General features: G+C 41.3%; 1 protein-coding gene across 5 annotated transcripts in view; it reads left to right on the forward strand.

Moving 5' to 3' along the window:
* The window catches only part of ZMAT4 (zinc finger matrin-type 4), a 378,251-nt gene that overhangs the window by 130,277 nt on the left and 234,024 nt on the right, over positions 1 to 13,950 (forward strand). For 4 of the 5 annotated variants that reach the window (XR_010134997.1, XM_055348042.2, XM_055348044.2 and 1 more), the window contains exon 3: positions 4,959 to 5,048. Coding sequence is in view for 4 of the 5 variants with exons in the window: in XM_055348042.2 (XP_055204017.1) it covers positions 4,959 to 5,048 (90 nt within the window). In the remaining variant the exon portion in view is untranslated. Of the gene's footprint in view, positions 1 to 4,958; positions 5,049 to 7,440; positions 7,605 to 13,950 lie in introns of those variants that run through there. The other variant, XM_063709320.1, reaches the window with a different exon arrangement.

Raw genomic sequence — 13,950 nt, forward strand, 5'->3', positions numbered from 1 at the left:
AATCAGAAATGGATCTTAAAGCTTATTTGAGATAACACCTCTCCTGCCAGCCTCACAACTGTGATTCGGGGATGAAATAAGATGATGAACGTGGAAGGACTTTGAAGACTGCCTGAAGCATTATGCAAATACAAGGTTGCTTTGTTATCGCCACGTTTTATGATACCAGAAATCAGTAGCCCTGCTGGAAGCAAATTTGAGTTGTGAATATTTTTGAGGCATGTGTGATAATGGAAGATGGTTATTTAGGTGAGGCAAAAAGCCATTCTATTTCTATGTGTTTCACCTCCTTCTTTCACAGCAATACATCTGAAATAGAGGTTTGTCTTGTTCTTTATTCCCCCAAAGAGAAGGCTGGCCTGAATTTCCATTTTAGACTATTTCCTTGAGTGCCAAGAGATTGTTTCAGCAAAAGAAACTAATCTTCAGATAGGTCTGTCCCCACACAATGCCTAGGATCGGGGGTAAAAGCTTTAATTAAAATGGAAGAGTTGGTAATTTCTGGTTGATCTGGGAAGCTTAAAGTTGATGTGGTTTCAATGAAATAAATGAGTTTTGCTCAAAATGCAAATATTAATGCAAAAAAGAGCCTGGGATTGACCCTCAGTGTAATTGGAAGAGATTGTTATTTCTTTTTCATGTCTTTTCCCTTAATGTAATGGTTCTTTTTTTCCCCCTGAAACTCTGTAATATATACATTTAACAGGTGGGTATTAAGTGTTCTCCTTAAAGTTCTTTTCACTTGGCAGTTTGCCTGTCTTTTCAGACTCTTAAAAGCAGTGGAAATTTTGGTACTAATAAATCTTGGGAAAAAGTAATAAGGATGTGTTTTTGCTTGTGTTTATTTGGATGACATAAGAGCCAGTTTCAGATGTAGCTTTTCCTCCAGTCCTTCACAGTGTAGTTGTGCATATAGCTTAGGTCTACCCATCCTCTAGTCTCTATTTATACACAGAAAGTGAAAGTGACACTTATGTACCCTGGCATATGTATGTACTAAAATGAAGTTTTAAAATTGGAAGTAGCATATATTGCTCTTGGGTTAAGAAGGCTTATCTAATACCAAGTACTCCAATGAAACACAAATGCATTTTGAATGTTAATAAGACATTAACAAGGGTAGATGAAAATGTGGACAATTATACCAGTATACATTAACAGCATTTCTGATCAGTGATGCTTTTTACTAATTACAATAATTGTGGGTAAAAAGTATACATAATGTGAAATCAAAATGGCTTAAGCATTGCAAAATTATTATTATTATATTTATGTTATAGGCAAATTTGTTATAAAAATAAAAAATAAAAACCAATCATACTCCCCATATCCTAATAAATCATGGGTTTTTTTTCTTTTTCTTTTCTACCTGTATTATCTACTTAAGCACTTTTGTGTAATTGTAATCATAGTATCTGTGCAGTTTTGAGTTTAGCATTTTTCTTTCAACATTCATTATATATGTAGGTACATATATATGTATATATATAAAATATACATTTAAAAACCTTTATATATATGTGAGTGTGTGTGTATATATATAAAGTTTCTTCCCCCCCACAATTCTCCCTTTAACATAGGGCATGCCATGGCTGCTTTATCAGCCTTCTGTTGTTAAATCTGCAATTGTCTCCCTAATTTTTTGTTCCTATTTAGGTAATGCGGCAATGGATATCTTTGTTTCAATTAATTTTAACTTTCTTGTTGTAGGAAAGTTTTTGTTCATTTGTTTGTTTTTTAGAATAAATTGAAAGGAGTGAGATTACTGTGCCAAATCTCAAAGAATTTCCAGTAGGTACAGGGTAGAGAGGAGCCAGTTAGAGGAAGACACTGTAAGTGTCTCAGAGAGCCTCATTTAGAGAGAGAGGTGAGAAAGCCAGGAAGAAAGGAAAGGATGGCTGAGGTGGGCGGCTCACTTGAGGCCATGAGTTAGAGACCAGCCTGGCCAACATGGTGAAACTCTGTCTCTACTAAAAATACAAAAACTAGCCAGGCGTGGTGGCACGCTCCTATAATCCCAGCTACTGGGGAGGCTGAGGCAGGATAATCGCTTGAACCTGGGAGGTGGAGGTTGCAGTGAGCTGAGATTGTGCCATTGCACTCCAGCCTGGGCGACAGAACGAGACTCTGTCACAAAAAAAAAAAAAAAAAGAGTGAGAGAGAAAGAAAGAAAGGGAGGAAGAAGAGGGAGGGAGGGAAGGAGGGAGGGAGGAAGGAAAGAGGGGGCTCCCTGGCAGGTCTCCATCCTCAGGTGCCACAGGCCTAGGTTGGAGGCAGGGCAAGCTGTAGAAACCCCAGGAATGATCTGCAGGGAACCTCTTTCCCTTTGTCAACCAACGTAATTTGGAAGCAGTTTTGGATTTGAGTCAGGCTAATTGGGAATATGACTCCACACTCTTCCCCCCCTGAGAAGTCTGCAGATTTTCACTTCCTGCTGCAAGTTGTGGGCAGGGAAGGGAATTAATCTGGTCCAGGCACCCTGGGGAAAGCAAAGAGAGGGAAAAAAGGTGCCCAGAGAAAAGGAATGCTGCTAAATAATGAACTAGGATGCCTCCGCCATCATTCCAGAATCAGGTGCTATTTGCCAAAGCTCTGATTTTCCTCACCGGAAACCCTCGGCAAGGGCACTGCTCGCGGTGTAGCCATTCCTTTTCCTGCCAAAACTGGAGGTGGGGGGCCCCGAGGGAGGAAAACAGGCCTGTACTGATCAAAATCACTAATAAGCCTCAAATCCCAACATCTCACATCACTAATGGCTTCACATCAGAGCTTGGCATTTATTTTCCTTTCCTTTTCAGCCAATGGGTTCTGACTAGTTTGTCTAGCTGTAATTAAATAACTCAGTGAACTCTGCCTTTACTAGAAGGCCTTTTTAAAAGAAATGGAATACTTTAGATTAAGAGGAAAAAAAAAATCAGCCACAAACCAGGCCGCATGATGAGATTTCCAGTTTTGCCATAATTTCATTATCTGGAAATCCAGTGCTTTAGGAGATTGATAATGCAGGGAATGTGAAAAGAAGTTCCTCTATGGTAACAAATGTAAAATTGAAAATCCACTTCAGCTACATTTGAGCTCACATTGTTCCCACTTATTTTTCCACCCATTATCGTCTGCGTGCTTTATCACCAGCTCAGGCTCTGTCCACATTCAGCATCTTGCAGGTTAAATGTTCCTTTTTATTCTTTTGACTGTAGTAGTAGTCCCAATATAACCATGACTCCTTCCTTACCTCTAAAATACCCTCAGCAAAATGGCAGAAAATATGTACAGATGTTAGTAAGCTGCAAGTTTATTTGCAAAGAGAAAAATATAAGCCTGCATTGTCATTGTCAAAAACATGTAGAAGCCGCAAAATAATGTTGACTCATCTGACATACATCTACATGTCTGTTTCTCTTAAAAAATCTTCTAGACAAAAAAAAAAAAAAAACAACTCCAGATGACCTTTGATTAAAACCTACTATGTAACCCAGAAATGGTGCTATAAGTGTTGACAATATATTTCTAAGTCACATTTCAGTACTTTTACACATTTGTAAAAATTTTTCATGTTTCATTGGCACTTTTAAACCCATTTAAAGGCCTTAAAAGTGTTCAGGGATTGTCTAGAAGCTTGGTCTTGTTGCTCTAGACAGAATATAGGAATTAAGAAAGTGATGAATGAGGAAAATGGACAGGAAGGATTTACAATCTATCCTGTAAACAAGATGCAACTTTCTATGTGTTCTCTGAAAATCACTTTGCCTTCATGGCTGATTCATAAAAGTAAACCACCATCCAGGAGATGGGCTAGGATGCAACTGTAAATAAAGTCATAGTGGAACAAAAGCCTGGAAAAGAAGGAAATAACCTCTGAGTAAAGGAAAGGGAAGGGGGATTGGAATTAGGGAACAATAGATTTGAGAGGTGATGCAGTCAACAGTGAAAAATGTTTAATATTATGCAGATTGCAGTTTTTCATATGCAATGTCTCATTTGATTCTTATGACACCCTAGCAAATATTGTGGTATTCATTTTGTACATGGAGAAAATGTGACTCATTCTGATATAAACACATTCCAATAAGAGACTGGCCTAATATCACACAGCTAGGAAGTGGTAGAGCTGGAACCCAGATTCTGAATGTGTGATGACTCTTAGTGTTCTTTTCACTCCGCCATCCTGCCTCAGGTAGAAACTGGAAGTTCTAACTGTATTCTTTAAACGTGATGGGAATCCGGGATGAAACTCTTAGTTGAGCAAAGAAGAGGAAATAGGGAACAAAGAAGGCATCAGTTTCTCCATGCTGGGCATGGACCAGTCAGTATAGCCAGAAATCAACAATCCTGCTAATTCCAAAGAAAATGAGTCTTTATTTGCTCAACTGCATCATCTGCTGGCAGGTAGCTTAGGCTGTGGTCAGTCCGCAGACTGACATACAATTCTCTTTAGTTCGCTCATGATATCTGACCTTAGAGAATCCCATCCCTTTTGATAGCTTATTAATGAAGTCTGTGTGTGGGAGAGCCATGAGAAAAGGCTTCTATTGGGGGTGAGGTGTACCAGGCTCCCAAGGAGGCATTGTCCCCAGACCCTGAGGGCAGGGCAGCAGTAGTGAGAGAGATCACTGTGCCTTTTCTTATCACAGTTAATGCTTATGTTATTTCCTTTGCTTATTTGTTTTTATTTTTGAGGAAAATTAAATATAGTATATTATCCACCCTAGGCTACATGATTTCAATGCCTTCACCTTCTTCATTATTGTGTTTTCTCATCCTGAAATTACATTGGCTTTAGAACTTGGGGCAAGCCACTTAACCTATCTGAAACTACATCCTACATCCCTCACAGGAGTATGCAGAAGTGTCTTCTACTGAAAATACATTTCTTTTTGCATTTGCGGGCACTGGCTAGGTTTCAAAGGGTTTGAAATGGCTTCTCTTTTACAGTATCTGCTTCTGCTTTTCCTTCCCAGAGTCGAAAACATGCAAGCAAAGTCCGACTGTATTACATGCTTCACCCCAGGGATGGAGGGTGTCCTGCCAAGAGGCTCCGGTCAGAAAATGTGAGTATCTGGTACCACGTGATATCCTCAGATGATTTGTTCTGTGTACTGAGAACTTTGCAGGTGTAGGAATTGTAGTCTAGTCCAGATTCGTAGAAAAGCTGAGTGAGTAGAAATAGTTCTCATTAAATATTACAGGTACTATAATATATATGGAGGTTTTTTTATTTTCCTGCCAGAACTTGCCCATATAGTATTGGAGGAGTTTTTGATGACATTGCACTGGGACCATAAGCAGTGAGAATACACAGGTTGTGGGGCAGAGAGCAAGGCTGGGTGAGGGGAGGCAGGACCACAACATGATGAAGTATTAAGAAGACAGGACCTCAGGGGCAAATCTGTCAGAAATATTAGATGCTTCACTTTTTACATACTTTATTTTTCCTCTGGTGTATAAGACAGAATGCCTTGTTTGTTAATTTATAATGAAGAGTGTGCATATTTTGCAAATAAAAATACCCAAGCTTCTTGATCCCTCTCTCTGAAGGAACATTTGCTTGGGAAGACAAATGACAATTATAAAGTCGCTTTGAGGGAGTCAAGTCAGAGCAAAGGGCTTATTTCAGCCAGGCCAAGGCAAAGGCTGATGAAATAAATATTCCTTCCTCCCAGCAGGGGTTACTTTTCCTAATGAGTAGAATATTCATATCCACCAGCTGCAGAGGCTCCTCCTGATAAACACTGTGGATTAAACACAGAAATTCCTCGCCCTTTGAGTTAAGAGGAGGCTACAGGCGTAGAATTTATACCCCACACCATCCATGTGCTTGTGATCTTGTTTTCTTTCTGCTGCCATGTAGATGACGGTTTTCTTTTCTCATTAAAAATTAATATATGATCATTGAAGAAACTTTGCAAAACCTTCACTTGTGTATTTTTCACAGGGGATAAAAAGAGGGAGCAAGAGAACTGCCTATGAGCAGAGGTTGTGAACATCAGGGCTGGTGTTTTTAACAAATTCTAAGCATGCCTCTTGGTGTCACAAAATGAGCTGTTCATACACAGACTAATCTGGAACACTGCAGATCTGTCTTTACTGCCTTGTTGAAGCAGCCTTTAGAGCTTATTGGAAGCAAAAGATGTCTTGAAAACTTTGCAAGCTGCTAAGAGCCGGGACTGAGTCTAGTTTTTTTTAGCCCTTAGCCGTAGGACCCTGGGCAAATAATTGATCTCTTGAAGGCCCAGTTTTCTCAGTCAGGCAGGCCATAATCATCATATTTTACTTTCCTCACTAGACTATGGTGAACATTAAATGAAGTGGTAGATAGGAGGCGTACTGTGACTTGCCAAGCATCACATGCAGGCACTGACAAAACAGATAAATAAGACGCAGTGTTGCCTTAAAGAAATTCATAATGTAGTATGGGAGATTGACATTGTATAAAGAGTAGCTATAATATCACAGCATAAGTGTTTATTAACATCCTGCACAAAGAAACATGGAGACAAAAGGCAAGCGGATCATGCCAAGGGGCTCTGGTCAGGGAAGGTGTTCCTGAAGAGTTGGCATTTGAGCTGGAGCTTGGGGGCATGAATGGATTTTACCAGATGGAGGCCGCAGGGGGGAGGGAGGAGGATACCAATTTCGTAGGCACATTCCTCTCAGAAAAACTTATTAAGCCATGGGAGAGTTGGCCTACACCAGCTTTTATGTAACCTCCGAACTCTATGGCTACTGGAATCGTGCTTCCCATTGGGAGAGTATCCATTAGCAGGAAGAATGGAATTCGTTTTTTACTTCTTGAAATTATCCAGCAATCAGATCTGAATCCCTTCATATAATAGCCATTTAGTGTCTTATGCTAATGGTCAGAGACAATGGGGTTCACGGCCACTTGACAATTAGCTTAAAGTGGCAAAAGGCTTAAAGTGGCAAACAGAGATGACTGCACTCAAGCTAGTGTTGTATTTGTACAGACTCAAGATGGTCCTTGCCACTCTGGTCAGGTGCACAATCCCCTTTACTCAAGCTCTGGTGCTGCCAATAACCGCAAGGACAGTTTACAGTGGGAAAGATGTTTGGATTTCAGAGCAAGAAGCATCTCTTTGTATGCTTTATCAAAGTCCCTGTGGAAAACTTTTTTCTCTGCTGTTTCCTGGGTTTTGAAAAACCTTGATCTACCAATGATTTATTTATCAAATCATTTTTCTATAATTTACTGAGCATAATATAAAAGCAAACCAGTAAACAGAAAAAGCAATAAAATCATCTTACTTTTTGAGAGTGATAGTTGATGCTTTTGTTACACTGTGTGTACATTTGTATGTGAATATATACTTTCCACTATGCATTTTGATGTATTGGACACAGCGTGGAAGTCACCCCCAGTACTTCTCAGGGGCTTTAAGAGTGTGTATTGGTAATTATATGAGTCAACTTTCTTTTGTACAGGCTTATACCTAAGAATTGAGAGACTGAATATACAAAGACGTTGTCTGGAGAATAAGAAATGGTGTCTTATTTTTGGGCATTGAAGCCATTGCTGGGTCCAGGGCCAGGGACGACTGCTGTTCTGGGTGAGTGGGTGCAGTGGCTCACACCTGTAGACCCGGAACTTTGGGATGCTGGCAAGAGGAACACTTGAGGCCAGGAGTTCAAAACCAGCTTGGACAACATAGTGAGACCCTGTGTCTACAATTTTTTTTTTTTAATTAGCCAGGCGTGGTGGTACATACCTATAGCCCCCACTCCTCAGGAGGCTGAGGCTGGAGGATTGCTTGAGTTTAGGAATCAGAGGCTGCAGTGAGCTATGATTGTGCCACTGCACTCCAGTCTGGGCAACAGAGTGAGACACTGTCTCTAAAAATAATAATAATAATAATATCGAAGGTATAGATTTTTCATAAGGCCCAACTGACATAAGTCATATTTGTTTAGCATTTTGTTTTCAAAGCACTTTCTGCATATATTATTATTACTGATACTCTCTCCACTAGTACGCTGTATTCTCAGAAGGATATAACAACACTTTTTTCTACTCACCTCACTTCCTACTCAGATTCTGTGCTCCCAGGGGCTGTGACAGGTTTGCATACCAGTGTTAACTGATTGAGAAGAGCATTCACATCTGCCCTGAATACCACCAGTGTATGGCTTCTGTAAACAGAGAAAATGTGTTCCTGATTTCCCACACCCTGACCACGTATGAACCCTGCTCCCACCCCATTCATAGGAACTTGAAATTTACTTACAAACGCAGCGAAGGGCCTATTATTACTTCTAAGGTCTATTGTTGCCATTTCTACTTCAGGCCATTTGGCTTTTGCTGTTGTTGTTTTAAACACTCAAATTCATTTCTATCTTCCGTTTTGACATTGTCAGCTGTTTAAATTTTCTCTTCACATGCTTTTATCTTTAGAATCCTTACTCGGATCTTACATTTTTTCCCCCTGGAAGACATTTTTCCCTTGGGGCCACAGAGTAAAATTAAGTGAGAAATAAATTGTTATGGTCAATTGCCTTAGAGAAATTTTCAGTAATCCCTCCAGCGTTAGAGACAGAAAGGACTTCAGTGTTCACGCAGTCCATTGAGACTCTCCGTTTTTCACCCTTTTATTATCTTCACACCCATGGGTCAGATGCTTTGGGAAAAAATGATCTGTATGGGAAACAGCATTTTTAAGTAAAAAAGGTGATTTAGTTTTACCTGGGTTTTTTTTTGTGTGTGTGTGATACTTTGATTTTTGCAAAATGTAAGTAACTGCTGACCAAAATCGCAAGTCAGTTTTAAGTAAACAGTATTTTTGTGTGGGGTTAAGATAATTCCCTCTAAACATAGAGAAGCTTGGCATTTGGTTAGTGTCATCAGTGTTATTACTCTTAATATACATGCTTTCCTTCAGATCTGAAATATTCTGCATAGCTTGAGAAGCTGAGTGTCACTTTTACAAGTCCCTAAACATCCTAGAGTCTAGATGGGGAAGAATCAATCTAATCTAAACCCTTCTTATTACAAAGGTGAAAATAAAGAAGTACCATGACTTGACCAAAGTGGTCAGACCTGAGATTAAAATCCTGCTTCTCTAAATGCTATTCCTAGTCTTTTCCCACATATCTTGAAGTGGTGTCTTATTTTTCGGCCTTGTAACTCTTACGGGGTCTGGAGCCAGTGAGCATTGTTGTTCTGGGCAGGGTAAAAATAGTGGCTGGCTTTTATCATGCACTTTCCACGCATGTTCTAAATGCTTTATATATATGAGTGATCTTTCATCTTCACAAGCCCTGGAGAAGGCAGGAGTTGTCACTGTCCCCACTTAGCAGAGAAGCAAACAGAGAGATTAAGTAATTGACTGTGATCACCCAGCTGGTACTTGACAGAGACATGGCTGGAAAAGTAGAAAACAAAAGGAGATTTACTCTGATACTGTAAACTAGCTCCACAACATCCCATCGTAAGACGATAATGAGCATCTGCAAAGCGCTGGGGGACATGGACACCTTCCCCAACACAGATCAGGATCTAGTGGGGAAGTCAGATGTGTAGACCCTGTATCTCAATGCAGCGTGATAAGTGCTACCATAGACATATGCCTGGGCATGGTGAAGGGTCCCTGGCCTCTCCTGATAGGATGGGGCTAGATAAGGTTTCCTGGGGAAAGTGACACTGAACCACTTCTTAAAGGATAGATTTGGGTGAGCTAAATAAAAAAGAGTGGGAAAAAGGCCCTTTTTAGTGTGCAGTCAGCATTGGTAATGTCTTCAGGGAAACAAACTCAGAGGCATTTTTTGAGTATGAAGTTCTAGCACTGTTGACTACCTAAGGCTGCTGTAACAAATTGCCACAAACTGGGTGGCTTCAACAAAGAGCATTTATTCTCTGGCAGTTCTGGCGGCTATAAGTGTGAAATTGAGGCATGGGCAGGGCCTTCCGCTGGAAAGTCTGACTGAGAACCTCTTCCTTGCCTATCTCATAGATGCTGGTGGTTGCTGGTTTTGCAACTATATCACACAAACCTCTGCCTCTTCTATCTTTTCATTTTTGTTTTTTTTTATTTTTAGAGATGGGGTCTTGCTCTGTTTCCCAGGCTGGAATGCAGTGGCATGATTATAGCTCATTGCAGCCTCGAACTCCCAGGCTCAAGGGATCCTCCAGACTTAGCCTCCCAAGTAGGTGGGATTGCAGGCATGCACCGCCACACCTGGCTAATTAAAAAAAAAAAAATTTGTAGAGATGGGATCTTGCTGTTTCCAAGGTTGGTCTTGAACTCCTGGCTTTGAGTGATCCTCCCACCTCAGCTTTTCAAAGTGTTGGTATTACAGGCATGAACCACCACACCTGGCCTTCTTCTCTGTGTGTATCTCTGTGTGTTCTCTCTCCTTCTTATAAGGACACCAATAACTGGATTTATGGCCCAATATAATCTAACATGACATCTTCTTAACTACGTACATGTGCAAGACCCCATTTCCAAATAACATTGCATGTCCTAGGTTGATATGAATTTGGAGGGGGACATTATTCACTTAGTACTATGGCAGAGGCAGGAGTCGAGGTTGGGATGGTGGGACATTGTGCGTAACGTTGACATTTACTTTGTCAAATGTCCCCTTGTCTTCTCAAGTGGTCTGCTGCTGACTTCGTGGTCAGTTCTCAAAGACAGATGCGTTTACCAACAAGTGCTGTGTGTTTTGGCTTCCAGCTTAAATAGTACCCAGAATTGAGAGTTAGAAGTGGAGATTCTATCCCCAGTTCTGCTACGCATGAGTTTCACAACTTTGCTTTAGACTTTCTAAAACTCAATTACCAAGGTTATAATCAAGCAATATAATTGCTGTCCTGACTGTCTCTCAGAGTTGTTAAGGGACTCAAGATAAAATCATGTTTGTGAAGGTGCATGATAAATTGTAAAGTGTGTGTCAAGTATTCTGTCGTGGAATTTTTTCTTCTTTCTTGTGGATTATCTCCTGATCTATGGGCCCCTTCATAATTAATTAATCAATCAGCCAATTTCTACTGAGCTTCTACTATGTACAGAGTACAGAGCCGCATACTGTAAAGGACACAGAAAAAGAATGAAATACGGAGTTCATCAGGTAGTTGGAGAGAAAAGTCATACAGAAAGCAATTTAAAAACAATCAAGGGCTAATTTGTGTGGCCCTGCCTCTAATGAAGTTGATGATCAGAGAAGTGATTTTTTGATGGAAGCTGGAGTGCTTAACAATGGCTTCCCCAAGGCAGAAGCTTTAGAAGGCTCTGGAAGATTTGTACTATGACGGGGCGCCTGTTCTTGGTGGAGCTGCCTGCTGTGCAAAGCCTTAGAGGCAACAATGAGGAAGGCCTGTGGGAGACCTGGTTAGGCAGAGACTTGCAGGGGCCCTTCAAACTGACTTTCATTCAATATTTATTTAGAAAGCCCCTTTGAAAAATTAGCAATACATATAGTTGTTTTATATTCAAAATAAGGAATCAAGTCCATAACCCAGTTATAACATTAAAACTTGTTTGGAGTTGTATCTCTTGTGGATAGCTATAGTTACACACATTTGGCCAAGATAGAGATTATGTTTGTGGATATAATTATGAAGTACTATATGACATATGTTTAAAATTTCCCTTTATTGCCTTTTGTTATAGCAAATTATCCCCCCCCCAACTGCCCCAGCCCACCCTCACCTTTCTTTCTTCCTTCTTTTCTCTTCTTCAGCCTCCTTTTGTTAATTTCCGAACTAGCAATTTCTTGGGAGGACAATTAAAGGTTTATAATGTAGGTAACACAAATCCTTCATTTTTAGGAAACCACATGCAGTATCGGGTTCAGGATTGTAGCTGACCGTAACTGTCAATTCTACGTTGGCCAAGCCCCAGGTTGGTGATGAAATCTGCTGTAGCTCTGTGCAACTTGCAGGTGCATGGTGCAAAAGCACGAGAGAGAGAGAGAGAAAGAGAGAGAGACCACGACAGAGAGAGAGCATGACAGAGAGAGAGAGAGAGAGAGACTGTGACAGAGAGAGAGAGAGAGAGAGAGAAAGAGAGAGAGATCTTTGCGGTCAGAATGTTGCCTCGACCATGAAACAAGTCAGCTTTGCCAGAAGCAAGAACCATTCAGAGTTAGTCAGTGGAAACTTGGCTTAACAGGCATTTTGTTTTTTCTGACTTCTTTCAGCGCAGATTTTGTACTGCTTTTAGTTAGGTGACTCAAGATGCTGCTTAGCTCTCCTACCCCCAATCTGGTTCTGGTGAGGGTGCTGCGAAGCAGGGCTGGAGCCTGGGGTATGTTTGGGGAGGGATGGAGACTGGGTTGGCCAGTAGGAGGGGCTGGGTGCCTGAGGGCAGGTGAAAGATTTGCAGAAGCAAGTGAATGCCAACTTACAGATGTTTCCAAAGGGTCAAATAAAAGAAAAAAATCAGCACTTAGGTAAGGACTGATCATATATGGAAGTCTATTGCAATAGGGGGAATGTCCCAACCACTTGGAGAAGTAAAGCACGGCTAGAAGGAGCTGGGTGTTGGAGAGTCAAGGGAGTAGGTGCTGTGAGTGAGCAACTAAACAGGAATGTTTCTCTGCGTATGTAGTCAGTCGATTTTAGGGAAAGGCTGTTGGCAGTAGTGGTGTCTTGTCTGCATTCTTGCATAAGCTCTCGGTGCCCGCACAAGCATAAGAGTGGGACAAAGTTCAGGGACCGTGGGAAAGCAGAGAAGACTGACCAAAGTTTGGTCAGGCTGCGTTAGTGGGCATTTTGTCCAGATTTGTTAGTGGGGAAAGATAGTTCAGTTAATTATTTATGAGCTGAAGAATGGGAATTGGGAGAGTTTGTGTCTGGCCTTGTCAATAGGTAAATAAGATGATCATCCACACATCTTATCTATGTCTTTTGGGGAAAGGTTGGTCTTTGCAGCAAGCCCTTTCCTGGAACAGAAAAGGATGGGAGATTTAAAAGAAACTATTCCTGTTTTCCAGAAGCAGGAGCTCATATTTTTCCAGGACTTCAGCTGAAGTTCAACATTGTCATGTGGGTGGGGCACGACCAAGACAGTCGACCCTTGTTTTAGTTGGCCTGTGCTGCTATAACAAAATCCCACAGCCCAGGTGGCTTAAACATCAGAAAGGTAATTCTCACAGTTCTGGGGAATCTGAGATCAAGTTGTCAGCCGATTCAGTTTCTGGCGAGGGTTCTCATCCTGCTTTGCAGATGAACATCTTATGGCAGTTCAGGTGGCATATGGGATAGCAAGAGAGATCACCTCTTTGTGTCTCTTTTTACGAGGGTACTAATCCCATTCATGAGGGCTCCACTCCCATGACCTAGTCATCTCTCAAAGGTAATACTGTCTTATGACCTTTACATATGATCGCACTGGGGATTGGGTCTTCAATATAGGAATTTAGCAACCATAGATTCTAGACTGGCTTTTCCCTTTTTTTTTTTTTTTTTTGAGATGGAGTCTGTCTCTGTTGCCTAGGCTGGAGTGCAGTGGCCCAGCCTCGGCTCACTGCAACCTCCACCTCCCAGGTTCAAGTGATTCTCCTGCCTCAGCCTCCTGAGTGTCCGGGATTACAGGCACGCACCCCCATGCCCGGCCAATTTTTGTAATTTTAGTGGAGACGGGGTTTCATGATGTTGGTCAGGCTGGTCTCGAACTCCTGACCTCATGATCTGCCCACCTCGGCCTCCAAAGGGCTAGGATTACAGGCGTGATCCACTGCACCTGGCCTAGACTGGCTTTTCTCAGATACCATTCCAAAGGGCTGATGTAATACAATTATGATTGCAATAGCGTTATGCATGTTTCTTTTCTCCAGTAGGTGATTAGAAGGCATTACTGATTCTCTGTTTCATTTTCTTTGAATGTCTAGCGTCCTTTCCGTTGTTCTGTCTTTAACCAGTAGAGACAATTCTCTCTGTGGCATTAGCAAGTCTGTGTCTCTGCTTTGCTGCATGCTTATGCTAGGGAGAACTGT

The sequence above is a fragment of the Gorilla gorilla genome, chromosome 7 (assembly GCF_029281585.2).
Source record: "Gorilla gorilla gorilla isolate KB3781 chromosome 7, NHGRI_mGorGor1-v2.1_pri, whole genome shotgun sequence".
Lineage (NCBI taxonomy): Eukaryota > Metazoa > Chordata > Mammalia > Primates > Hominidae > Gorilla > Gorilla gorilla.